The sequence below is a fragment of the Artemia sp. Qi Xiang Cuo genome, chromosome 1, assembly GCF_049724085.1.
Source record: "Artemia sp. Qi Xiang Cuo chromosome 1, ASM4972408v1, whole genome shotgun sequence".
NCBI classification, from domain to species: domain Eukaryota; kingdom Metazoa; phylum Arthropoda; class Branchiopoda; order Anostraca; family Artemiidae; genus Artemia; species Artemia sp. Qi Xiang Cuo.
Genome location: NC_142794.1, coordinates 35,187,440 through 35,215,047, shown reverse-complemented (window position 1 = coordinate 35,215,047; position 27,608 = coordinate 35,187,440). Strand labels below are relative to the sequence as shown.

Genomic DNA, 27,608 nt, shown 5'->3' with positions numbered 1-27,608 from the left:
ACCCTTATTAACTCAGATTTTACTGAAATAGTTTTATTTTTTGATCCAAAATGAACCTAAGTTTCACATTTGAATCAGAGAATTGTATTTTCCATAATTTTCTTACAAAAAAACTAGAGTTTACGGTCAAAAACCCTTATTAGCTCAGATTTTACAGAAATAGCTTATTATTCGATACATACATGGACTTAAGCTACCCCTGTGAGCCAACGATTTGTATTTTCTAAAATTTCGGTACAAAAAACTACTTTTTTCATTCAAAACCGGTTATCAGATAATATTGTAAGTATATTTTTCAATTTTTATATACTAAAATGTTCATAAGTTTCACATTTGGATTAGAGACTAGTTTTTTCCATAGTTTTTATACAAAAAAAAACTAGAGTTTACGGTCAAAAAACTTTAATAGCTCAGATTTTACACAAGTAGTTTATTTTTCGATCCATAACTGGACTTAAGTTATACCTTTGAATCAATGATACGGATACTCTAAAATTTCCGTACAAAAAACTAGTGTTTACGTTCAAAAACCATTATCAACACATAATTTAATGCTACATTTCTACTTTTTTATCCATAAATGAACCTAAGTTTCACATTTGTACTAAAGAAAAGTTTTTTTCATAGTTTTCTTACAAAAAACTAGAGTTTACGGTCAAGAACCCTTATTAGCTCAGATTTTACAGAAATAGTTTATTTTTCGTTCCATAACTGGACTTAAGTTTCACCTATGAGCCAACGAATTGTATTTTCCATAATTTTCTTACCAAAAACGAGTTTACGGTCAAAAACCCTTATTAACTCAGATTTTACTGAAATATTTTTATTTGTCGATCCTAAATGGTCTTAAGTTTCACATTTGAAGCAGAGAATTGTATTTTCCATAATTTTCTTACAAAAAACTAGAGTTTACGGTCATAAACCCTTATTAGCTCAGATTTTACAGAAATAGTTTATTTTTTGATCCATACTTTGACTTAAGTTTCACCTATGAGCCAAAGAATTGTATTTCCCATAATTTTCTTACAAAAACTAGAGTTTACGGTCAAAAACCCTTATTAGCTCAGATTTTACGGAAACAGTTTTATTTTTCGATCCAAAATGGACTTAAGTTTTACATTTGAAGCAGAGAACTGTATTTTTCATAGTTGTCTTACTCGAACATAGTGCTTACAGTCATAAACCGGTATTAGCTCAGATTTTAGGCTAGCAATTCGCGTCTCCCTCACAACGTAGAACTAAGCTAAGACATCCTTCTGCCATCGTCCCATTCCCCCCCCCCCAAAAAAAAAAACACTTTTTAGACATTTCTCGTTAAAAATTTTATTTCAACTCATTCATTCGGGTTTTTCGCAAGCAATTCGAGCCACAGTAGAGCACTATAGCTACTCTAAGACACCCCTCTGTCATCGAACCCCCCCCCCCCAAAAAAAAATTTCAGAGATTTCTAGTTTAAAATTTTATTTCAAGTTATCCATTCGGTTTTTTCGCAAGCAATTCGGCCCACAGTACAGCACTATAAGTACTCTAAGACACCCCACTGCCATCACCCCACCACTTGTGTATTATACAGAACACATCGAAGAAGTAATGCTATCTGCTATTAAAATTCTTTTCTTGCCATCTACATCTCTCCTAGTATCAACTTTCTAGTATACTATAACGTTACACTCTATTTTAAATTGACAACACTATTCAAACGCTACTTGTGTATTATACAGAACACATCGAAGAAGTAAAGCTAGGTCAACTCATAAAACCATTTTATCATCGTTAACCATTTCCAGAGATTGATATTGTTCCAAATTTATAATTAATAAGCTATGAGTTAACAACCCCGAGGGAATAACCTTAACTGATAATCACCAATTCGCAAATGCTATACCCTTTTTTCTCCACCTTCATACGATCCAATTCACAAATGCTATCTAGCTCTGTTTTTTTCCCTATTATTCAATTAATATCGTTCGTATAGTCCATTTCGCAAATGCTAAACCTTTTTTGTCTCCACCTTTATACGATCCAATTCGCAAATGCTATCTAGCTCTGTTTTTTCCCCTGTTATTCAATGAATATCGTTCGTATAGTCCAATTCGCAAATGCTAAACCCCTTTTTTTCTCCACCTTAATATGATGCAATTCACAAATGCTAGCAAGCTCTGTTTTTTCCTTATTATTCAATTAATATCGTTCGTATAGTCCAGTTCGCAAATGCGAAACCCTTTTTTTTCTCCACTTTCATACGATCCAATTCGCAAGTTATATCTATCTCTGTTTTTCCCTAATATTCAATTAATATCGGTCGTATAGTCCAATTCGCAAATGCTAATCACTTTTTTTCTCCACCTTCATACGATCCAATTCACAAATACTATCTGCCGACACATTGCTAACAAACTAATCTTGACTAAAGGCAATTGTCCAAAAAATCAGAAAGCACTCTTGATAGCACATACTTCAAAGAAATGGAACAGTGGATAATGCATGGGTGATAGACGGCTTTTCCTACAAAATCATTCCTAAATACGCAATTTGATAATTTCTAGTTTTCGATAAAAAAAAAAAAATTATACTCTCAAAACGTGTTTGACCACTTTATAGGTTTGCCCGCTTTTTAAAATGTGCACGTGAAACTTTAGTGTATATTCTTGTACATGCTAGAGATAAGACAAATTACGCAATCACTGCTCAAATATATAGATGCATTACTACTGATATGATGTGGGGCACCAGCCGTATAAACCTCCATTTTTTTTGCTGATAAACTGTAGGCCTACACATAAATAATTTTAAATTGATTGGTAGTGTTTAGCTTTTTTGATTATCTGCTTAAGAATTCAAAAATTAGATTGTAATTAAAATTTTGGATAAAATTTGAATATTTAGTCAAAATTGCCGATGAACATAATGGACAGAAAAGGGATATAATTATTAATATGGATTGAAATTCTACGTGACTTTAGATCTTGTATACGGCTGAAACCATCGCGACCTCTACAGTAGAGTTCTCTCAGGGTAAAATACTATGCGTTTAAATGTATGGAAATATTATATACAAATAGGAAAAGAGAAATATTACCATTTAAAATTACTGAAAACAAAACTTCGAGTAGTACTTGCCAGCACCACCCCCCACCAAGAAATTAACTGACGAGTTTACTGATTTTCCACGTCTGTTCCGATAGGCAGCTAAATGCAATATTTTATGTTACAGATAAAAAGATGGTTGCAAGAGGAGGAGTACTATTACCCCCCCCTAGCAGTAATAATAAAATCGTACACCAAAAGTACTCCCAGGAATCACTAGGGATTAGATATCCATTGAGAGTTAGGATATTTAGGTGGTATAATCAATCAATTCTTTGAGTCACTCCCCCCACCTACAAAATAACTCACCACTTCTCTTTCATAATAGTTAACGCGTTCTTATGCATCAACTATCGATGCGTAAAATTATAAAATTTTTGGCTACTGAGTATAAAGTTACGAAATATGAGGCAACACAGTTTAGTTATTAAATGAAAAAAAAATCTACTGAAAGTAAAGAGCAAAGTTAAAGCTGAAAACGAACAGAAATTAGTCCTTATACGAGGGGGCTGCCGCCTCCTCAATATATAATTTGTATTAATTTTAAGTTTTAATTTTGCTCCTTACTTTCAGTAGAAAAAACTCGTTTTTTAATCTAATTTCTAATCGTTTTTCAAATAATCCAAGGAAATCCTTCACCCTCCATAGAAAATTCCCCACACGAAAATTCCCTCCATAGAAAGTTCCTCCCACGTTCTTCCCCAGGACAATTCCACCCTCGCAGCCAATTCCCTCCAGAAAATTTCATGCTTATGATTCCGCCTGAAAAATACTTCTTAGCATAGTTTAATTTCAAGAAAGATTTGTTTTTGTTTAATTTCTGAACTTCTTGCATGTCATGGTGGAATCCCCCTGTGTGGAAAATATTTCCGGAAATCTCCTCAAAATGGAAAGTTTCTCCTGCGGAAATTTTCCCCATGGAGAATTTCTCCTGGTGATAATTCCCCATGAAGAATTTTTCCATGGGACATCCCCCCCCCCACGTAAAAATTCTCCATATAATTCCAACTTCGCTGAAAATTCCCCCGGAGCATCGCCACATGTAAAATGGGGTCGCCAACGAGAAAGAAATGCAAATTAAACGAATTTCAGGTATGAATTCTGGCAAATTCCCTCCGTGTAGAATTTTCCCTCACAAGTTCGCCCCCCCCCCAGAAGCTTCCATCCCAACGGGAAATTCTGCTCGTAGAAAAACCATCCCTAGAAAATTCTCCCCCCCCCCTGAAAAGTGCTGCTCTACTTCCCAATATAAAATACTAGATTTAAACGATGGTCAATTTCATAACTGAAGGCCCTTCCCCAGGGGGCTAGGGGGGACCATGTTACCCCCAAAAACATAATTATTGGACCTTTTATCTATTTGAAGAAAATGGCTATCTCCAAATTTTGATTTGATGAGTTTCGTCAACGATGAATAAGCGGTTTACATAAATTCGTGTGTGTATAATCTACCCATTAAATTCAATCCTTAAACAACGTGGTGTTCCCCCTTCCCGGCTGCTGGAGTGGTTGAAGACGTTAAAACCATTCCAACGGAGATTCCTTTCGTGGAGCCAAGTGTCATTTTAAAGAAATGGAGGGTAGCCTATCCGGCTGATGGAATCAGTAAGATATTGAAAAATCGTCTTAACAGCAAATCAGGCCTTAAAAAAATGGTAATATTTGTGACATTGTAGGGGAAGTGCACCTGCCTGCACAGCAAAAGTCCTGTATCCTTTGCATGGGTTTTTATTTAATATTTTTCTAAAAACGTAAAAGATAGAAATCAAAAACTTTGAATTGACTTCCTTTCTTTACTTGCGAACTATTTATTGAATGTGAATAGACCAACGTTATAAATTTTATATCCTCTTTTCTGAAAAAAAGGTCGTGTTAAAAAAACGTGATAGCCTATTCGAAAAAAGATCATTCGTTTGACCTTTTTTTATTAGCATAGGAATAACATAGTAAATCCGCTGAACATGTTTGTGCAATTTGAATAGTATCTTAGTAGAACACATCTATATAAAGAAAAAAAAAATAATAATAAAAGAGCTGTTTACTTCCTTGATATTGCATCACAATTCCACTCAAATGAGGGTAAACACTGACCCGGTTGTGCAATAATAAGGAAATTCAGTAAAGACCATCGCAACCATCTCTTTATTATTGGGCTCTGTTTCACCTTGTCAGTAAGGTTAAATTTTGACATCAATTCGCGTTTACAAAATTGCCATCTCTTAAAAGTCTTAAAACCTTGTCTTTTTGTTGTTTCCATTCCCTAGCGGGAATTTGTATTTCCGTCATCATCGTAGTAGGATGTAGTAATATTCTGAATTGTACTCTACTTTTTTGTCTCGTGCGTGATTCGTGACCGTTGACTGCATCCGCTAAATTTAAAATTCAAAAATGATAAAGCAAAGTATGTCCTTCCTTTTGTGATATATTCTCGCTTCTTTCCTTCATTCTTTGACATTGTATCATTTTTAATAGAGGAATTATTAGGAATCTTAAAACATTTTATTTGAGTGTTTAAATGGAATATGCATCTTCTCCCCCTTTTACAGCTTATGGAGCGTTTATGGGGATCAGTGCCTTGTATTTGTTTTATTTTTGTGAGGGGTCACTCACGTTCCGTCACTTGATGTACGTCTTGGAGCGCCATGATTGACACGTGCCACCTGGTATACGTGATTTCTGATAGCCCCCCCCCTGAGATTTTATTTTTTTAATATATCTTGTCAGATAGGGGGGTAAAGACACGAAATCTCGAATATTTTCTAAAGATATAAGTTTATTTGTACATTTGTCCACTGCTTTTTCCGGGGGGGGGGGGTTAAATATAAAAATCATGGTTTAAGCCATAATTTGTTGAGCCTTTTGACAACTGTCAGGGGATTCTCCCTCTCCATATCTATGTAGCACGTAATGTTTTCGCATAACATAGACAACGGCAAGGGGACTGCTGTACCTCTTAAAAGACTATAATTTACTAGAGGATAGGGACGCACCCGAGGGGAGGCCTCAGGGTTCACCCCTCAAAGATCCTAAATTTTCCTGAATTGCTGGGTACTTCTTATTTAGATTATAAAATTTGCATTTTTATTGATGACTAACCTCTCCCCCTAATACATAAGTACCAAAAGTCCTGTCTGTGTAGATATTAGAGAATGTAATATTTAAATAGATTTTTTTTTTTTTCCTAACATTACCTGTAATAATATATACCGGCTTGTAATTACCTGAAATAAATGTTAAATATGCCGTTAAAATTTTACTTATTTATAGACATAAAAATTACCTATATACGCTCCTGTTGGTCTTAAATAAAGAACAAGTTTTTTTTTGCTCTTAAAAGTAATTAGATAAAAAAAACAAGTTTTTTAAACTGAAAGTAAGGAGCAACATTAAAACAAACAGAAATTATTCCGTATATGAAAGGGGCTGTCCCCTCCTCAACGCCTCGCTCTTTACGCTAAAGTTTTTTATTGTTTAACAAAAATAAAGTTGTGAGAAAGTCAAACTTTAGCGTAAAGAGCGAGGCGTTGAGGAGGGGACAGCCCCTTTCATATACGGAATAATTTCCGTTCGTTTTAAGTTTTAATGTCACTCCTTACTTTCATCTTAAAAAACTTGTTTTTTTTATTTAATTTCTGATCGTTTTTTAGTTAATGCAGCTTTTATTTTGGCTCACCGTCATTGAATAAGTAAACAAAATCTGCATAAAAATTTTACTTTTCTTTTGCTAAATGGCTGTCTCTAAATTTGGTTCTGACGTAATTTACAAATTAACTTGCGTAACGAACTTCTATATTCGTATATTTTTCTTCTGGCAAAAAATACAAAGTTGCAGATTTTTGCAGATATGAGCTTGAAACTTATGTAATAGGGTTTTCTGATACGCTGAATCTGACGGTGTGATTTTCATTAAAATTCTTTCACTTGTAGGGGATGTTTCTCCCCTTTTTAAAAACTCAGGTAAATTTTCTAAGGCTCGTAGCCTTTGATGAGTAATACTAAACTTAATAAAATTTATATATTTAGAATCAGCATTATAAGCCCATTCTTTTGATACATTTATTGACATCAAAATTCCGTTTTTAAAAGTTACGATTACTATTGAGCCGTATCAATTGTTTTTTTTATTGTTTTTGTTTTATTATGTATATGTTATTACGTATATGAGGGGGTTCTCCCCTTAGTCAATACCACGCTCTTTACGTTAAAAGCTAAAATTTTGTTTAATCCACAAACCCCTGAATCACAAAGGCCGTTTAATTAGAATAGATTGAAAGCACTAAAAAAAACTGTAGCGTAAAGAGCGAGGTATTGACTTGGGGGCGACCTCCTTTATATACATAACAATTTCTGTTCGTTTTAAGTTCTAATGTTGCTTTTTACTTTCAACTGAAAAAACTTATTTTTTTTTTATTTAATTTCTGATCGTTTTTTAAATAATGCTTGGAAATCCGGCGCCCCCTTCATAAAAATGTCGCTTACCCCAAAGAAAGATCCTCCACGGAAAGATTCTCCCGAGTAACCCCCGCCTCCCGCCCCTCCCCCCACCAGAAAAAAATCCTTCCTGAAAATGTCTGTATACTTCCCAATAACCAATACAATATTATTATTATTTATTGGAAAAACCGTCATACAAAAAAGGAAAAGACGGAGCAATAAGCAAAACAAAAAAAAGCAATACACATAAACTTAGGAGTTATACATGTGGTTTGTAGTGACGAACGCTGGAGCTAAGATCTAAATCAGCACTTAGAACAAATTACACAAAACGAGAAAGAAAAACACAATTATACACTGCTCTGTAGGTACGCGACATGTTTCTTTTCTTCTTTTTAGGCTCCTAAATACTGAACAAACATAAATAATATGAACATCATCGCATCAAGCCGTAATTGGTAAAAAAAACAAAAAAAAACAAACAAACAAACAATCAAAAGTTAATTAAAAAATATATACATTATATAATCATATTAAATAGTGTAAATATGACAACAAACGGTAAAAAAATTTAAACGACACTTGCGCCCGCTGGTCTTGAACTCAGATCACTCTCAACAAATGATTCATTTACTCCGATATACATAAATAACAGAAACAAGCCAATTATTCAATCACGGATCCTTTTACAACTTTACTTAAAGCAGTATGCTTAAAAGAACCGATAATTAATAAACAACTCTATTATTAGTAATATACGCAACGGTTATATATAGTAATATACGCAAACGGTAATATACGCAGTAATATACGCATACGCAAACTAAATTGTGTATACGCTCGCTATATTTTCACAAGTTGAATACATTTATTGTAAATATGCAAGAACTGTATTTACTATAGCAATATCGATAATATAGTATATTTAATCGCTATACATATTTCTCAAAGACATAAGAAAAACAAATGAACTATACTAAAAAAAAAAAAAAAAAAAAAAAAAAAAAAAAAAAAAATGGGACAGAATGAGGCAAACCAATTCAGTATAAACAACGAGATTAATCTCCTTTTGTTTAGGTTTTAATGTAACTCATCAAACAGTTTGTGGTAACGAACTGTAAGTAAGGAGCGAACCGGCTCAATGGTAACCGAAAGTCTAAAAACGGAATTTTGATACCAATAGATACATCAAAAGAATCAGATTTTAATTGTGATTTCAAATATATAAGTTTCATCAAGTTTAATCTTACCCATCAAAAGTTACGCGCCTGAGAAAAGTTGGCTTAATTTCAAAAAAAGGGAAAAGACCCCCTAAAAGTTATAGAACCTTAATAAAAATCAAACCATCATATTCTGCGTATCAAAGAACCCTACTGTAGAGGTTTCAAGCTCCTATCTACAAAAATGTGGAATTTTGCATTTTTTTGCCAGAAGAAAGATCACGGATGCGTGTTTATTTGTTTTTTTTGTTTTTTTTTTCCCAGGGGTAATCGTATTGACCCAATGATCCTACAATATCGTAGGAGGGCTCATCGGAACGGAAATTAAAAGTTCTAGTGCCCTTTTTAAGTGACCAAAAAAAATGGAGTGTAAAGTGTCCTAATAACAACCGTCAACTAGCAAAGCCCATGGTATGACATGGATGTGTCTACTTCTACGCAAGCTGTTCTTTCGTGGAATATTAATGGGGGACTATTAGTCAAAATTCCTGTAATAAAAGGTTTGCTTTCGAATTGTGACGTATTGTGCTTGCAAGAGCATTTTTTGACGATTCATAGTTTAGGCCTTCTGAAAATTGACAATAATTTTACTGGCTATTCGGTGCCCGCTAAACGATCCGCTTCCAGTGGCCGCCCCTCGGGTGGTATTGCGATGCTTGTTAGGACCTCGTGCCGGTCGAGTATTTTTGATTCATGTGATTTTTTTCTTGCTGTCCGTGTAAAAGAGTTAGTCATTGTAAACGTCTATCTCCCAACAGATTATCGCAATGACCGATCGGAATTTTTATTTACTTCTGCGTGTGAGAAACTAGGGTCTTGCCTTTCAAAGATTCGCCTGTTAGGTAAGTGTTGTATTATTAAAGGAGTTTTTAACTGTAAGTTAACCGACACCTCCTTATTGCGTACTTCTATTTTGTCTGGTATTTTTGACGATTGGCTTAGGATATTGCCGAAAGATCTTGATTACACTTACACACACCATTCAAGTCACGTATCGAACCTTGACCATGCAGTTTCTTCTATAAACCTCCAAGTGTCAGCTGTTCACGTCGTTAGTGATTTCCAACTATCAGACCACCTTCCAATATCTGCATCTATTTATTGTTCCGCTGCTCAGTCTACTCCAACTACACAGTCACCTCAGCCCCACGCCAATTTTACTGGGATTGGTAAAATATCCAAGAGGATCTTTTTACTGCAGTTACTAGTTATGTCTTACTTAAAATTCATGTTCCGTTCCAGCTCCTCATGGAAAATCTGCAAGTTGATGCAAATGAAACACGAATGTTGCGAGATATCTATCTTGCACAAATTTGCTACGCTCTACGATGCGCAGAAAAAGCCAGTATACCTCTTAAGCGTATAAGTCGGGGTGTTACGAAGCATTGGTCCAGTAATCCGAGCCTAGTTGAAGCTATGAGGAAATCCAAATTTTTGTACCATTTCTGGCTCCAGTGCGACCGTCCTCGCTCTGGCTGGGTTTCTGACATTCGTCTTTCTACCAAAAGAAAGTTTGCAAGAGAACTGTCATCATATGAACCAGATAGTTGAAGAGACATCCCAGCAAGCTTCTCTGTCCCAACCTTCCTTCTGGAGAAATGTATCAAGAGATCCTCCTAGGGCCCACCTATCTGATCAAGTTATTCCTGATTCCGAATGGAATTCATACTTCTCTGCTGAATTCTCCTCACCAGATGCCGCCCTACAGTCCGAATATGAAGATAAGCTTGATAAATTTCTGTCTAGGTGTCCAACAGACAATTTTGTTGTTTCGGCTGATTCTGTACTGCGAGCAATCCAACGCCTAAAACGTAAGAAATCTTCTGGTATCGATAAAGTGAGCGCTCTTCACATTCTGCATGGAAGCGAGCTGCTGGTAAACCATATTGCTCTTTTGATACAGATGATTGTTACCCAAGGAGTTGTACCTTCTTCTTTCTCAATTGGAGATCTTACTCCGATTTCAAAGAAAGGTAAACTCGCTATACAGTGCTCGTCCTTCCACCCTATAACAGTGGCTACTACCTTCTGTGAGCTTTTTGAACTTCTGTTCATTGACCAACTGAACACAAAATGCTATGTTCCACCTAACCAATTTGGATTCCAGCCACGTCTTGGTTGTGCCCACGCTTTGTCGGTTGTCGCGAACGCAGTAATCGATGCTGATGCATCAGGTGAAACTCTCGTGTTGGCTGGGCATGATGTTCGTAAAGCGTTCGACTCTCTCATTCACGCCGCTATGCTACTCCATGCAGCAGAACGTGAAGTGAGCCCTTTATATATCAGAGCCCTTCGAGACATGTATTATCGTCTTAAAGTTCGCCTAATACTTTACTCATTAGCTAAAGTTGACGGCTCTCAAGTTTACGCACAAACCCCTAATGTTTTTGTCAATGTTGAAAAAGGTACCCGTCAAGGTGCTGTTCCTTCCCCTTCATTCTTCAATAATGGAGTTCTTGATGCACAGTCGGCTGTTCCCACATCCTTTATCTTTATTGGTATTCATTTATCTCTCGCATGTTATGCAGACGACATTCTTAATTTGAGCCGCACTATCCAGCGCATAAGCGATGTTTTCGCAACGCTACAATCTGAGTATGCAAAACTATGTCTTCAGTTCAATGCTGAAAAGTCCGAAGTTGTATTCTTCAATTGGAAGCAAGTGTCGCCTAGGTATAGTGCTCTCGGAAATAGTAGGATTAAGCAAGTAGCTCATATCACCTACCTCGGTCTTCCCATTGGTTCGTCAGTAATGCACACGCGACAACTATTAATTGCTCACATTGAGCGTAGAGTTGGGTTATCATATGCTTCTTTTGTTACTAATAAGTTACGGTTCAACCGGTATCTTATCTCGAAACTTTTTAACTCTGTCGCTCTACCACATTATTTGTACATATCGCCGTGTTGGAAAATGCTCACAAATTCTGACAAGTCAAAAATTCGTTCAGATTTCTTCCGGTTCGCAAAATATATTTTACGATTTCCATCTTGGACGCGCAATTCTTATCTGATTAGAAAATTCAGCATTGCTGACCCCATTATAGATGTGGAAAAGCAAGTTCGTGCTTATAATTCCCGTTTAGAGAAGCTAAATCATCAATGGGTGGCAATATTGGCCCAGTAGTTAAGATGTATTTGTTGTGTTCTTTTATTTATTTATTTTTTTTAAGTGTTTGTTTTTACGCTTAGTTTAATTGTTGAAGTTTATAAACTGTTTTATTATTTAGTCTCTTTTCGTACGATTCCAATTTAAGTGACGCTGGTTATTCTCAATTTTGGTGTCAATTTTTTTTTTTTGATAATATATTGCGTATATTACTAATAATAGAGTTGTTTATTAATTATCGGTTCTTTTAAGCATACTGCTTTAAGTAAAGTTGTAAAAGGATCCGTGATTGAATAATTTCCTTGTTTCTGTTATTTATGTATATCGGAGTAAATGAATCATTTGTTGAGAGTGATCTGAGTTCAAGACCAGTAGGCGCAAGTGTTGTTTAACTATTTTTACGGTGCCTTGTAATGTTTACACTAGTTAATATTATTATCTACAGTATATATTTTTTAATTCACTTTTGATTGTTTGTTTCTTTTTTTTTTTTTTTTTTTTTTACCAATTAAGGCTTGATGCGATGATGTTCATATTATTTATGTTTGTTCAGTATTTAGGAGCCTAAAAAGAAGAAAAGAAACATGTCGCGTACCTACAGAGCAGTGTATAATTGTGTTTTTCTCTATCGTTTTGTTTAATTTTTTCTAAGTGCTGATTTAGATCTTAGATCCAGCATTCGTCACTACAAACCAAATGTATAACTCCTAAGTTTATTTTTATTGCTTTTTTTTTTGTTTTGCTTATTTGCTCCGTCTTTTTCTTTTTTGTATGACGGGTTTTCCAATAAATAATAATAATATTGTATTGGTTATTGGGAAGTATACAGACATTTTCAGGAAGGATTTTTTTCTGGTGGGGGGAGGGGCTGGAGGAGGGGGTTACTCGGGAGAATCTTTCCGTGGAGGATCTTTCTTTGGGGTAAGCGACATTTCTATGACCGGGGCGCCGGATTTCACATCATTATTTAGAAAACAGTCAGAAATTAAATTAAAAAAAACAAACAAGTTCTTTCAACTGAAAGTAAGGAGCAACATCAAAAATTAACAGGAACAGGAACCATTACGCATATGAGGGGGGTCTCCCCCAAATCAATACTTCGCTCTTTACTCTAAAGTCTTTTTTAGTAATTTCAATCTATTCTAATTAAACGGCCTTTGTGATTCAGGGGTTTGTGGATTAAACAAAATTTTAGCTTTTAACGTAAAGAGCGTGGTATTGACTAAGGGGAGAACCCCCTCATATACGTAATAACATATACGTAATAAAACAAAAACAATAAAAAAAAACAATTGATACGGCTCAATAGTAATCGTAACTTTTAAAAACGGAATTTTGATGTCAATAAATGTATCAAAAGAATGGGCTTATAATGCTGATTCTAAATATATAAATTTTATTAAGTTTAGTATTACTCATCAAAGGCTACGAGCCTTAGAAAATTTACCTGAGTTTTTAAAGAGGGGGGAAACATCCCCTACAAGTGAAAGAATTTTAATGAAAATCACACCGTCAGATTCAGCGTATCAGAAAACCCTATTACATAAGTTTCAAGCTCATATCTGCAAAAATCTGCAACTTTGTATCTTTTTGCCAGAAGAAAAATATACGAATATAGAAGTTCGTTACGCAAGTTAATTTGTAAATTACGTCAGAACCAAATTTAGAGACAGCCATTTAGCAAAAGAAAAGTAAAATTTTTATGCAGATTTTGTTTACTTATTCAAAGACGGTGAGCCAAAATAAAAGCTGCATTAATTAAAAAACGATCAGGAATTAAATAAAAAAATACAAGTTTTTTAAACTGACAGTAGAAGGAGTGACATTAAAACTTAAAACAAGCAGAAATTATTCCGAATATGAAAAGGGCTGTCCCCTCCTCAACGCCTCGCTCTATATGCTAAAGTTTGACTTTTTCAAAACTCCATGTTTGTTAAACAATAAAAAACTTTAGCGTAAAGAGCGAGGCGTTGAGGAGGGGACAGCCCCTTTCATATACGGAATAATTTCTGTTTGTTTTAATGTTGCTCCTTACTTTCAGTTTAAAAAACTTGTTTTTTTTATCTAATTACTTTTAAGAGCAAAAAAAACTTGTTCTTTATTTAAGACCAACAGGAGCGTATATTGGTAATTTTTATTTCTATAAATAAGGAAAATTTTAACGTAATATTTAACATTTATTTCCGGGAATTACAAGCCGTTATATATTATTACAGGGAATGTTAGGAAAAAAAAAAAAAAAAAATCTATTTAAATATTACATTCTCTAATATCTACACAGACAGGACTTTTGGTACTTATGTATTAGGGGGAGAGGTTAGTCATCAATAAAAATGCAAATTTTATAATCTAAATAAGAAGTACCCAGCAATTCAGGAAAATTTAGGATCTTTGAGGGGTGAACCCTGAGGCCTCCCCTCGGGTGCGTCCCTATCCTCTAGTAAATTATAGTCTTTTAAGAGGTACAGCAGTCCCCTTGCCGTTGTCTATGTTATGCGAAAACATTACGTGCTACATAGATATGGAGAGGGAGAATCCCCTGACAGTTGTCAAAAGGCTCAACAAATTATGGCTTAAACCATGATTTTTATATTTAACCCCCCCCCCCCCGGAAAAAGCAGTGGACAAATGTACAAATAAACTTATATCTTTAGAAAATATTCGAGATTTCGTGTCTTTACCCCCCTATCTGACAAGATATATTAAAAAAATAAAATCTCAGGGGGGGGGGGGCTATCAGAAATCACGTATACCAGGTGGCACGTGTCAATCATGGCGCTCCAAGACGTACATCAAGTGACGGAACGTGAGTGACCCCTCACAAAAATAAAACAAATACAAGGCACTGATCCCCATAAACGCTCCATAAGCTGTAAAAGGGGGAGAAGATGCATATTCCATTTAAACACTCAAATAAAATGTTTTAAGATTCCTAATAATTCCTCTATTAAAAATGATACAATGTCAAAGAATGAAGGAAAGAAGCGAGAATATATCACAAAAGGAAGGACATACTTTGCTTTATCATTTTTGAATTTTAAATTTTGCGGATGCAGTCAACGGTCACGAATCACGCACGAGACAAAAAAGTAGAGTACAATTCAGAATATTACTACATCCTACTACGATGATGACGGAAATACAAATTCCCGCTAGGGAATGGAAACAACAAAAAGACAAGGTTTTAAGACTTTTAAGAGATGGCAATTTTGTAAACGCGAATTGATGTCAAAATTTAACCTTACTGACAAGGTGAAACAGAGCCCAATAATAAAGAGATGGTTGCGATGGTCTTTACTGAATTTCCTTATTATTGCACAACCGGGTCAGTGTTTACCCTCATTTGAGTGGAATTGTGATGCAATATCAAGGAAGTAAACAGCTCTTTTATTATTATTATTTTTTTCTTTATATAGATGTGTTCTACTAAGATACTATTCAAATTGCACAAACATGTTCAGCGGATTTACTATGTTATTCCTATGCTAATAAAAAAAGGTCAAACGAATGATCTTTTTTCGAATAGGCTATCACGTTTTTTTAACACGACCTTTTTTTCAGAAAAGAGGATATAAAATTTATAACGTTGGTCTATTCACATTCAATAAATAGTTCGCAAGTAAAGAAAGGGAAGTCAATTCAAAGTTTTTGATTTCTATCTTTTACGTTTTTAGAAAAATATTAAATAAAAACCCATGCAAAGGATACAGGACTTTTGCTGTGCAGGCAGGTGCACTTCCCCTACAATGTCACAAATATTACCATTTTTTTAAGGCCTGATTTGCTGTTAAGACGATTTTTCAATATCTTACTGATTCCATCAGCCGGATAGGCTACCCTCCATTTCTTTAAAATGACACTTGGCTCCACGAAAGGAATCTCCGTTGGAATGGTTTTAACGTCTTCAACCACTCCAGCAGCCGGGAAGGGGGGAACACCACGTTGTTTAAGGATTGAATTTAATGGGTAGATTATACACACACGAATTTATGTAAACCGCTTATTCATCGTTGACGAAACTCATCAAATCAAAATTTGGAGATAGCCATTTTCTTCAAATAGATAAAAGGTCCACTAATTATGTTTTTGGGGGTAACATGGTCCCCCATAGCCCCCTGGGGAAGGGCCTTCAGTTATTAAATTGACCATCGTTTAAATATAGTTTTTTATATTGGGAAGTATAGCAGCACTTTTCCGGGGGGGGGGAGAATTTTCTAGGGATGGTTTTTCTACGAGCAGAATTTCCCGTTGGGATGGAAGCTTCTGGGGGGGGGCGAACTTTTGAGGGAAAATTCTACACGGAGGGAATTTGCCAGAATTCATACCTGAAATTCGTTTAATTTGCATTTCTTTCTCGTTGGCGACCCCATTTTACATGTGGCGATGCTCCGGGGGAATTTTCAGCGAAGTTGGAATTATATGGAGAATTTTTACGTGGGGGGGGGATGTCCCATGGAAAAATTCTTCATGGGGAATTATCACCAGGAGAAATTCTCCATGGGGAAAATTTCCGCAGGAGAAACTTTCCATTTTGAGGAGATTTCCGGAAATATTTTCCACACAGGGGGATTCCACCATGACATGCAAGAAGTTCAGAAATTAAACAAAAACAAATCTTTCTTGAAATTAAACTATGCTAAGAAGTATTTTTCAGGCGGAATCATAAGCATGAAATTTTCTGGAGGGAATTGGCTGCGAGGGTGGAATTGTCCTGGGGAAGAACGTGGGAGGAACTTTCTATGGAGGGAATTTTCGTGTGGGGAATTTTCTATGGAGGGTGAAGGATTTCCTTGGATTATTTGAAAAACGATTAGAAATTAGATTAAAAAACGAGTTTTTTCTACTGAAAGTAAGGAGCAAAATTAAAACTTAAAATTAATACAAATTATTTCATATATGAAGGCGGACTTCCCCCTCCTCAATACCCCACTCTTTACGCTAAAGTTTGACCTTTTGCATTTTAAGAACGATTCCAGCAACAGAAAGGCTGTGCAACTAGAATCAGAGCCTTTTTTTAAGTTCTTAAGAAACTAGCGTGAAGAGAGGGATATTGAGGAGGGGACAGCCCTCTTCTTATAAGGAATAATTTCTGTTCGTTTTCAGCTTTAACTTTGCTCTTTACTTTCAGTAGATTTTTTTTTCATTTAATAACTAAACTGTGTTGCCTCATATTTCGTAACTTTATACTCAGTAGCCAAAAATTTTATAATTTTACGCATCGATAGTTGATGCATAAGAACGCGTTAACTATTATGAAAGAGAAGTGGTGAGTTATTTTGTAGGTGGGGGGAGTGACTCAAAGAATTGATTGATTATACCACCTAAATATCCTAACTCTCAATGGATATCTAATCCCTAGTGATTCCTGGGAGTACTTTTGGTGTACGATTTTATTATTACTGCTAGGGGGGGGGGGGTAATAGTACTCCTCCTCTTGCAACCATCTTTTTATCTGTAACATAAAATATTGCATTTAGCTGCCTATCGGAACAGACGTGGAAAATCAGTAAACTCGTCAGTTAATTTCTTGGTGGGGGTTGGTGCTGGCAAGTACTACTCGAAGTTTTGTTTTCAGTAATTTTAAATGGTAATATTTCTCTTTTCCTATTTGTATATAATATTTCCATGCATTTAAACGCATAGTATTTTACCCTGAGAGAACTCTACTGTAGAGGTCGCGATGGTTTCAGCCGTATACAAGATCTAAAGTCACGTAGAATTTCAATCCATATTAATAATTATATCCCTTTTCTGTCCATTATGTTCATCGGCAATTTTGACTAAATATTCAAATTTTATCCAAAATTTTAATTACAATCTAATTTTTTAATTCTTAAGCAGATAATCAAAAAAGCTAAACACTACCAATCAATTTAAAATTATTTATGTGTAGGCCTACAGTTTATCAGCAAAAAAAATGGAGGTTTATACGGCTGGTGCCCCACATCATATCAGTAGTAATGCATCTATATATTTGAGCAGTGATTGCGTAATTTGTCTATCTCTAGCATCTATAAGAATATGCAGTACAGTTTCACGTGCACATTGTAAAAAGCGAGCAAACCTATAAAGTGGTCAAACACGTTTTGAGAGTATAATTGATTTTTTTTTATCGAAAACTAGAAATTGTCAAATTGCGTATTTAGGAATGATTTTGTAGGAAAAGCTGTCTATCACCCATGCATTATCCACTGTTCCATTTCTTTGAAGTATGTGCTATCAAGAGTGCTTTCTGATTTTTTGGACAATTGCCTTTAGTCAAGATTAGTTTGTTAGCAATGTGTCGGCAGATAGCATTTGTGAATTGGATTGTATGAAGGTGGAGAAAAAAGGGGTTTAGCATTTGCGAATTGGACTATACGAAGGATATTAATTGAATAATAGGGAAAAAAAGAGCTAGAGAGCATTTGCGAATTGGATCGCATGAAGGTTGAGAAAAAAAAGGGTATAGCATTTGCGAATTGAACTATACGAAGGATATTAATTTAATATTATGGAAAAAACAGAGCTAGCTAGCATTTGTGATTTGCATCATATGAAGTTGTATATAAAAAGGTTTAGCATTTGCGAATTGGACGATACGAACGATATTCATTGAATAACAGGGAAAAAACAGAGCTAGATAGCATTTGCGAATTGGATCGTATAAAGGTGGAGACAAAAAAGGTTTAGCATTTGCGAAATGGACTATACGAACGATATTAATTGAATAATAGGAAAAAAAACAGAGCTAGATAGCATTTGTGAATTGGATCGTATGAAGGTGGAGAAAAAAGGGTATAGCATTTGCGAATTGGTGATTATCAGTTAAGGTTATTCCCTCGGGGTTGTTAACTCATAGCTTATTTATTGTAAATTTGGAACAATATCAATCTATGGAAATGGTTAACGATGATAAAATGGCCTTATGAGTTGACCTAGCTTTACTTCTTTGATGTATTCTGTAAAATACACAAGTAGCGTTTGAACATTATTGTCAATTTAAAATAGAGTGTAACGTTATAGTATACTAAAAAGTTGATACTAAGAGAGATGTAGATGGCAAGAAAAGAATTTTAATAACGGATAGCTTTACTTCTTCGATGTGTTCTGTATAATACACAAGTGCTGGGGTGATGGCAGTGGGGTGTCTTAGAGTACTTATAGTGCTGTACTGTGGGCCGAATTGCTTGCGAAAAAACCGAGTGGATGACTTGAAATAAAATTTTAAACTAGAAATCTCAGAAATTTTTTTTTTTTGGGGGGGGGGGGTGGGTCGATAACAGAGGGGTGTCTTAGAGTAGCTATAGTGCTCTACTGTGGCTCGAATTGCTTGCGAAAAACCCGAATGAATGAGTTGAAATAAATTTTTTAACGAGAAATGTCTAAAAAGTGTTTTTTTTTTGGGGGGGGGGGGGAATGGAACGATGGCAGAAGGGTGTCTGAACGTAGTTATAGTGTGATAGTGGGGGGCGAATTCCTAGCCTAAAATCTGAGCTAATAAGGGTTTATGACCGTAAACTCTAGTTTTTTGTAAGAAAATTATGGAAAATACAATTCCCTGATTCAAATGTGAAACTCAAGTCCATTTTGGATCGAAAAATACAACTATTTTCGTAAAATCTGAGCTAATAAGGGTTTTTGACCGTAAACTCTAGTTTTTGTAAGAAAATTATGGGAAATACAATTCGTTGGCTCATAGGTGAAACTTAAGTCAAAGTATGGATCAAAAAATAAACTATTTCTCTAAAATCTGAGCTAATAAGGTTTTTTGACCGTAAGCAATATTTTTGTGTAAGAAAACTATGGAAAATACAATGTTCTGCTTCAAATGTGAAACTTAAGTCCAATTTGGATCGAAAAATAAAAGTATTTCCTTAAAATATGAGCTAATAAGTGTTTTTGACCGTAAACTAGTTTTTTGTAAGAAAATTATGGAAAATACAATTCGTTGGCTCATAGGTGAAACTTAAGTCCAATTATGGAACGAAAAATAAACTATTTCTGTAAAATCTGAGCTAATAAAGTTTTTCGACCGTAAAATATAGTTTTTTGTAAGAAAACTATGAGAAAAACTTGTTGTTAGTACAAATGTGAATCTCAGGATCATTTATGGATAAAAAAATAGAAATGTATCATTAAAATATGTGCTGATAATGGTTTTTGAATGTAAACACTAGTTTTTGTAACGAAATTTTAGAATATCCAAATCATTGGTTTAAAGGTAAAACTTAATTCTAGTTATGGATCGAAAAATAAACTATTTCTGTAAAATCTGACCTATTAAAGGTTTTTGACCGTAAACTCTAGTTTTTTTTGTAAGAAAATTATGGAAAATACAATTCTCTGATCCAAATGTGAAACTTAAGTCCATTTTGGATCGAAAAATAAAACTATTTCCGTAAAATCTGAGTTAATAAGCGGTTAAGCCCTAGCCTAAACATATCTTTCGGTAGTGCAGTATTGTCATGTCTATACAATCTTGCTAAAATTTTTAGGAGTTTCCATTTGGAAATGTTTCGGTCATTTTATTCGCCCTTTCCAAGTCCTCACACCTCAAAGCGTTCTTTTACAACAGCTAATACATTTTTACAAACCTTTCTTATAAAAAATTGAATTATTTCTCTCTTGTGAGGCATCATGCCATGAAGGTTATACTAAAAACAAAAAAATAGAAAAAAAGCTTAAGACATTTTGTGTCATTGCTGAAGCTTAATTGATGTCCATTGATACAGTCCTCGCAATTAAATCTAAACACAAAAATTATTTAACAACAAAGTTAAATTAAGCTAAAACCATGACGAGAAACCGTTATCGAATAAATTACGTCTTTTTTATCAGATACAAATTATAGAAAATTCAAAATCTTGGATAAAGTGCTATGTTTAAATTATAATTTTGGAATCACCACAGGAAAATTTTCCGTCAAACCAACGGAATTCCAATTTCGATTATTTTTCTTTTATTTTAAGCAAATAAATAAAAAAAGCGGTAGGTCTACTGGTGTTTTATGTGGGCCCACCGCTATAGACTGTATCAAGGAAACCAGTCACGAAACCCGTCAAACGGGCTATTTAATTTGCAAGAGACCGCTATAGATAAATGATTGCAAAGTCATGGTTTTCCAATGAGTTACAATATTTAAACGATTGTTTTTTAGCGTTTAGGGGGGAAAAGGGTACCTAGGTTAGGTTACGTATTTAATATATGCTATGCTTTATCCAAAACCCACATACCCCCCTTATGTGCAAATATATAGCTCAAATTTGTTTCTAAGCTATTATATATTCATCCTATTTATTTTATTTCATTAGCATTAACCAAACTTGACTTCTTCGCGGTGCCCGCATACTGCATCGGTACCAAAAAAGCCAATGTATTCCTTTTATATATCTTACAGGTTTTTGAAAAACCCGAACGATTTCATTAGCCTTCTAGGAGTTCTGAAGAGCTTTTTACTAATGTGGGTTGTATACAAATATGTGCGTAGCTAGAGAGGAGGAAGGTTCTGGGCCCCACAAATATAATTTTTCTATAAAATTCAATAATTCCAGAAAAATCAGCCCATTTTTCAGAAGAATACCCCCCCACCCCCGATCAATAAAGTCCCCGGTATTTTTCTTGTTTTACCTATCTTCTACTAGACAATTAAAATCAGTTTCGTACAAAAACCTTCTTAAAGGAGGCCCTAGACGGTCAATCAATTTGAACAAAAGTTTACGTCAATCGATTGAGGAGTGCTTCAGTCAACCTTCAATCGACCCTTCAACCAACCCTTCAATCTCGAATAAAGGTAATGGAACACACGGCTTTTGATCAAAATGATAGTCATTCAAACTTTCTATAAATCACCGTCAACGCTTGACTCAAGCGTCAAACAGGTTCCTAGACGGTCAATCATGCTTGAGTCAATCGATTGAAGGAAGCTTTTGATCAAAATGATTGACCGTCTAGGGCCTCCTTAAAAGTTGATGACTGACTGCGAGAACAATTCTTTTTTAAATAAAATTCATTAAACTTGCCGTGACAAAACATTTTATTTTACATCATATAAACCGTTTATCAAAAGTGTAAGAAATGTTACATAACATAGCTCTTGCAGCGCGTTTATATTTTTATTGGGTATATTATAATGTTGTGTATACTGTGTATACACTTGCGTACTTATTATACACTTGCGTACTTATTATATAGTAATATACGCAAACGGTTTATATGATGTAAAATAAAATGTTTTGTCACGGCAAGTTTAATGAATTTTATTTAAAAAAGAATTGTTCTCGCAGTCAGTCATCAACTTTTAAGGAGGCTCTAGACGGTCGATCATTTCGATCAGAATCTTCCATCTGTCGATTGACAAGCCTGATTGGCCATCTAGTAGCCTATTTGACCCGTGATTTAAGCATTGACGTTTATTGATAGAAAGTTTGAATGACTATCCTTTTGATCAAAAGCCGTATGCTGCGTGAGCTTTATTCGAGGTTGAAGGGTTGATTGAAGGGTCGATTGAAGGTTGATTGAAGCACACCTCAATCTATTGACGTAAATATTTCATGAAAATGATTGACCGTCTAGGCCCTCCTTTAAGAAGGTTTTTGTACGAAACTGAGTTTAATTGTCTAGTAGAAGTTAGGTAAAACAAGAAAAATACAGGGGAATTTATTGATCGGGGGTGGGGGGGTATTCTTCTGAAAAATGGGCTGATTTTTCTGGAATTATTGAATTTTATAGAAAAATTATATTTGTGGGGCCCAGAACCTTCCTCCTCTCTAGCTACGCACATATTTGTATACAACCCACATTAGTAAAAAGCTCTTCAGAACTCCTAGAAGGCTAATGAAATCGTTCGGGTTTTTCAAAAACCTGTAAGATATATAAAAGGAATACATTGGCTTTTTTGGTACCGATGCAGTATGCGGGCACCGCGAAGAAGTCAAGTTTGGTTAATGCTAATGAAATAAAATAAATAGGATGAATATATAATAGCTTAGAAACAAATTTGAGCTATATATTTGCACATTAGGGAGTATGTGGGTTTTGGATAAAGCATAGCATATATTAAATACGTAACCTAACCTAGGTACCCTTTTCCCCCCTAAACGCTAAAAAACAATCGTTTAAATATTGTAACTCATTGGAAAACCATGACTTTGCAATCATTTATCTATAGCGGTCTCTTGCAAATTAAATAGCCCGTTTGACGGGTTTCGTGACTGGTTTCCTTGATACAGTCTATAGCGGTGGGCCCACATAAAACACCAGTAGACCTACCGCTTTTTTTATTTATTTGCTTAAAATAAAAGAAAAATAATCGAAATTGGAATTCCGTTGGTTTGACGGAAAATTTTCCTGTGGTGATTCCAAAATTATAATTTAAACATAGCACTTTATGCAAGATTTTGAATTTTCTATAATTTGTATCTGATAAAAAAGACGTAATTTATTCGATAACGGTTTCTCGTCATGGTTTTAGCTTAATTTAACTTTGTTGTTAAATAATTTTTGTGTTTAGATTTAATTGCGAGGACTGTATCAATGGACATCAATTAAGCTTCAGCAATGACACAAAATGTCTTAAGCTTTTTTTCTATTTTTTTGTTTTTAGTATAACCTTCATGGCATGATGCCTCACAAGAGAGAAATAATTCAATTTTTTATAAGAAAGGTTTGTAAAAATGTATTAGCTGTTGTAAAAGAACGCTTTGAGGTGTGAGGACTTGGAAAGGGCGAATAAAATGACCGAAACATTTCCAAATGGAAACTCCTAAAAATTTTAGCAGGATTGTATAGACATGACAATACTGCACTACCGAAAGATATGTTTAGGCTAGGGCTTATCCTAAAGGACACCCTAGGCGGTTAATCATTTTGATCAAAAGTTTCCTTGATTAAAGCATGATTGACCGTCTAGGAACCGATTGAGTCATTAAAACTTTCCATCAATCACCGTCAACGCTTGACTCAAGCGTCAAACAGGTTCCTAGACGGTCAATTCTGCTTTAATCAATTGATTTACGGAAGCTTTTGATCAAAATGATTGACCGTCTAGGGTGTGCTTAAGCATTCCCAAACCAGGGTTTTCGACTCAGAAGGGGTGAAAGGAGAAAATGCACGAAATAAATGGAGAAAAAAGGAAATAAATAGCAGATGACGGTAACTAAGCATAGTTTTATGTACTTTTATTTTTTGAGGACATATTATATTTTTTTCTGGCATGGCTATCGGTAACCCTTGCCATTAGGGTATGTTTTATCATGGCTTGATCCCTTGCTATTCAATATCACTGAAGGTGTCCATCTCTTTTGCAGCTGACGATCATATGCTAGTCGTGGACTACCGTTGCTATCAATCAAAGGCGCTGGAATAATTTTTAGGGGGAGGAGCAAAGGTTTAAAAATGTTTTTTTTAACAAAAAAAATGTGATGTAATTCGCTGAAATGCTAACAACCTTTAAGCTTTTGTTTAGTCATTTTTTGTTTTCAGGATTTTTTTTTTCCATTTTTGTTCAGTTGCATTATTACATTTATCGCTATAACTGTTAAAAAAAACTTTCAGTTGTTCCTTAACTCGTTAACAAAAGTGAAAATATAAATTAACTCGTTATTCAGTCTTCAATCGTATGGCAGAAATACATATAGTTATAGGTGTATTTAAGGGGATTTACTTTTCAATTTCACTTAGAAAGTCTCGAAAATTAGGCTTCTAGTAAGTTAGGGATTACTTGGATGCGTATGATAAGGCTTCTCTGTTTTTGTACCAAAGGGAGATTATGGAGTAAACTTTGTATAGTCGTAAGTAGCATGACAGAGGTGCTGCGAAGCCGTGTTGTACGAGGGTAAGCACAAAGAGAAAAAGAACGATTAATTTCCGTTAGTTCCGTGGCTAAAAGTGTGTTCAATTTCATTTGTTTACGTCTCTGGCGTACTTTCGTATGCCAGTCCCATTATTTGTTAAGTGTATTTCAGAAAGAGAACCCAAATAACCCCGCCTCTTTAAAACCGGGTTGGTTTTCCTATGCAAAAACCAATCCCTTTAACTGGACAGGAGCCAGTGAAAACAATAAAAAGTTAAATTCCACCTGACTGGTTTAACTGGGTGAAATTTTAAGGCAGTAAAAAGAACGAAATACTGTTCATTCAGATTTTTACAAGAACCCCTTCTGTTTCTTTGCTTTCCGTCCATCCCCTTTTATAGTGTGGATACTAAATTTAAGTTCGGTGAGTACCAACGAAACTTGAGATCTCCCGTTCGTTGCCCTTCCGCCCCTGTAATTAGCGCAAGTTTGGACATTTTAGGGAGAACGTGCTCCTCTGCCCTTTCCTCGATCCACCCGTGTGGCGGAGGAGCCACGCCCCATCAAATTTAATTGCCCCCAGGTGGCAATCAAATTTAATTGCCCCCATGTGATTGTCTCCTCTTCAATATTAAAATGAAAGGAAGGTGTAGATTGAAAAGAGTGATTTCCAGTAAAATTGCACTGCATAAGAGGTGTGCATGTGCATGAATTCACGATAAATTCTCCTAATTTTATCAACATGGTGCTCTGTAATAAAGAACGAAAAATTGATAATAGTGAAACGTCAATGCTTTGATAGTTCGTTAATTTAGGAGGTCTTCTAATGGTGCTTTAAACAATGTAATAAACGAAAATAGCCATTCAGCTGACCTCAGGTGTACATAACCTCCCTATAAGTTTGTCAACGACAGTCCTAATTCACTCAATTATTGTTTTTATTTCTTCAATATCTAATTCATTGTTACGTAAAAAGTCAAATGGTATCTGTTTTTTGTTTTTTTTATAATATGTTATGCGATAGCCGTGACATCTTTATTTTGCTATTTTAGGTGGTTTGTCGCTTACCGAGATGCTTTGTCCTTCAGAAGCAGCCATTATTTTGTTTCAAAGATGGCCGAGGCTAGTTCACTCACCTGTAATATACTTCAGTCAAAGGTAAAAGGAGCTAAAAAAGATGACAAAAAACATGTAGACGACTCTGTTTCAGCTGAACCGATTGTAATTACTCGTCCGTGGAACATTGAGCTTCCCAGGTCTCTTGTTGAAGTAGTGGTTCACTGGAATATTCCAATGCATCATTGGTTACGAACCTGTAAGTTGTTAGTGTTTTAAGTAGCAGGTCTACCACTACTTAGGATTTTCCTCATGATCTGGGCCGTATCAAGCAAGGGGAATACACCTTTTGAACCCCCTTGAAACATTTCTTTGACTCGTAAATTAGTCGTATAAATACAAAGACAGAAAACTGTTTCTCCCAAAAATCTAAATAATGTTTCTCCGAATCGCAAATTGGTTTTAAAACTGTAAACCCTTTATTTAAGATCATTACAAAAACTCTGCTTGAGGTAAACCCTTCGTCTACATTTTTTTCTGGTCATTTTGAGTTTGACTCGATTATTTATTGTAACTTCTGTTCGTTTTGGGTTTCATTTATTTATCGATGCTGATTTGTGGTAGTTTTATGCTTGATAGATTATTTGATTTTATTTTTGCTCATTTTTGGTTTAATGGAGTTCTTTACTTTTCTTTGAAAAACTTATTTTGTGGAAAAAGTATTTTTAATTAATTTCTGTTCGTTTTATATTGACATAGTCTTTTCAGGGAAAAACAAAATAATACTTTAAATATTTTTTTTTTTAAGACTTTATAGTTTGGCCTGCTATTTGTATGCTGTTGAAAAATTTTCAGCAATTTTTAACAACGTACACCCTTTTAAAATCTGGACACAGATAGTAGTGTTTAATTTAGTTTCATACCTCCTCTAGTTGACCTGAAATGGAAAATTTGATACCATTCGCAAAAAAATTTGCTTACTTTCTTTGATAGCTTGGATACACTTACGCTATTTTGATTTGGGTAAATTTTAAGAGCAGAAGTAGTCCCGAAAGTTTGAACATAATGCCCTCAGTCGTTCTTGGGATACTGCAGAGATGCCTTATGGGTAATTTATAGCATTAACACAGTGCATTTTGATTTAATCTTAAGGTAACATTTAGTTTTTAAACATAATGGGCAAATGGGAGGGTGGGCGTGGGAGGGGGACTAGTTGCCCTCCAATCACTTTCGACTATTAAAAAGGGCATTAGCCCTTTCTATTTTCAATCGAATGAGCCTTTTCCGAAGTTCCTATGAGAACTCCTTTGAGACGAAGTGCCCTGGTATAAAAAAAAAAAAAAAAAAAAATACATTGTATCCACATCGCTCTTTACTATAAAAATGTCAAGTATTCCGTCAATCACTTTCGAATTTTGATTAGAAGTGTTTGGGGAAATGGTGGGTGTGGAAGGGGTGTTAGTTGCCTTCCAATAACTTTCGACTATTAAAAAGGGCACTAGCCATTTCAGTTTCCAATCGAATGAGTCCTTTTTGAAGTTTATACGACAATGCTTTCTGTAAAAACCTTATAAGCCCCCAGGGCATAACTTACAACCCTGGCTCTGAGGGCTGTGGGGGATTGTCATCCTCAAAAACCTATTTTTATGGACATTAGTACCATTCATATCCTATGGTGCAAAATTCAGGGTGTCATTTCTTTTGGTTATTTGCGATTTCCAGAACTTTCAATTACGTTGAATAAAATGGCTATCTCTAAATTTTGATCGGATGTGTTTGAGGAAAAGGTGGGCGTAAGAGAGGGGTTAGTTCCCTCAAATCACTTTCGACTATTAAAAATGGCAGTGCCCTTTGAATTTCCAATCGAATGTGCCCTCTTTGAAGTTTCTGCGTCAAAGGTGTAGGGGGACAACTCGTCATGGCAGGTAGA

General features: G+C 35.1%; 1 protein-coding gene across 1 annotated transcript in view; it reads left to right on the top strand.

Annotated features, from left to right (window-relative positions):
- The first annotated feature begins 15,009 nt into the window (after nucleotides 1–15,009).
- Nucleotides 15,010–27,608, top strand: part of LOC148956236 (protein-serine O-palmitoleoyltransferase porcupine-like) — a 42,035-nt gene continuing 29,436 nt past the window's right edge. Inside the window, exons 1-2 of the mRNA XM_089089977.1 lie at nucleotides 15,010–15,224; nucleotides 25,675–25,937. Coding sequence (XP_088946103.1) covers nucleotides 15,010–15,224; nucleotides 25,675–25,937 — 478 coding nt within the window. The remainder of the gene's footprint in view (nucleotides 15,225–25,674; nucleotides 25,938–27,608) is intronic.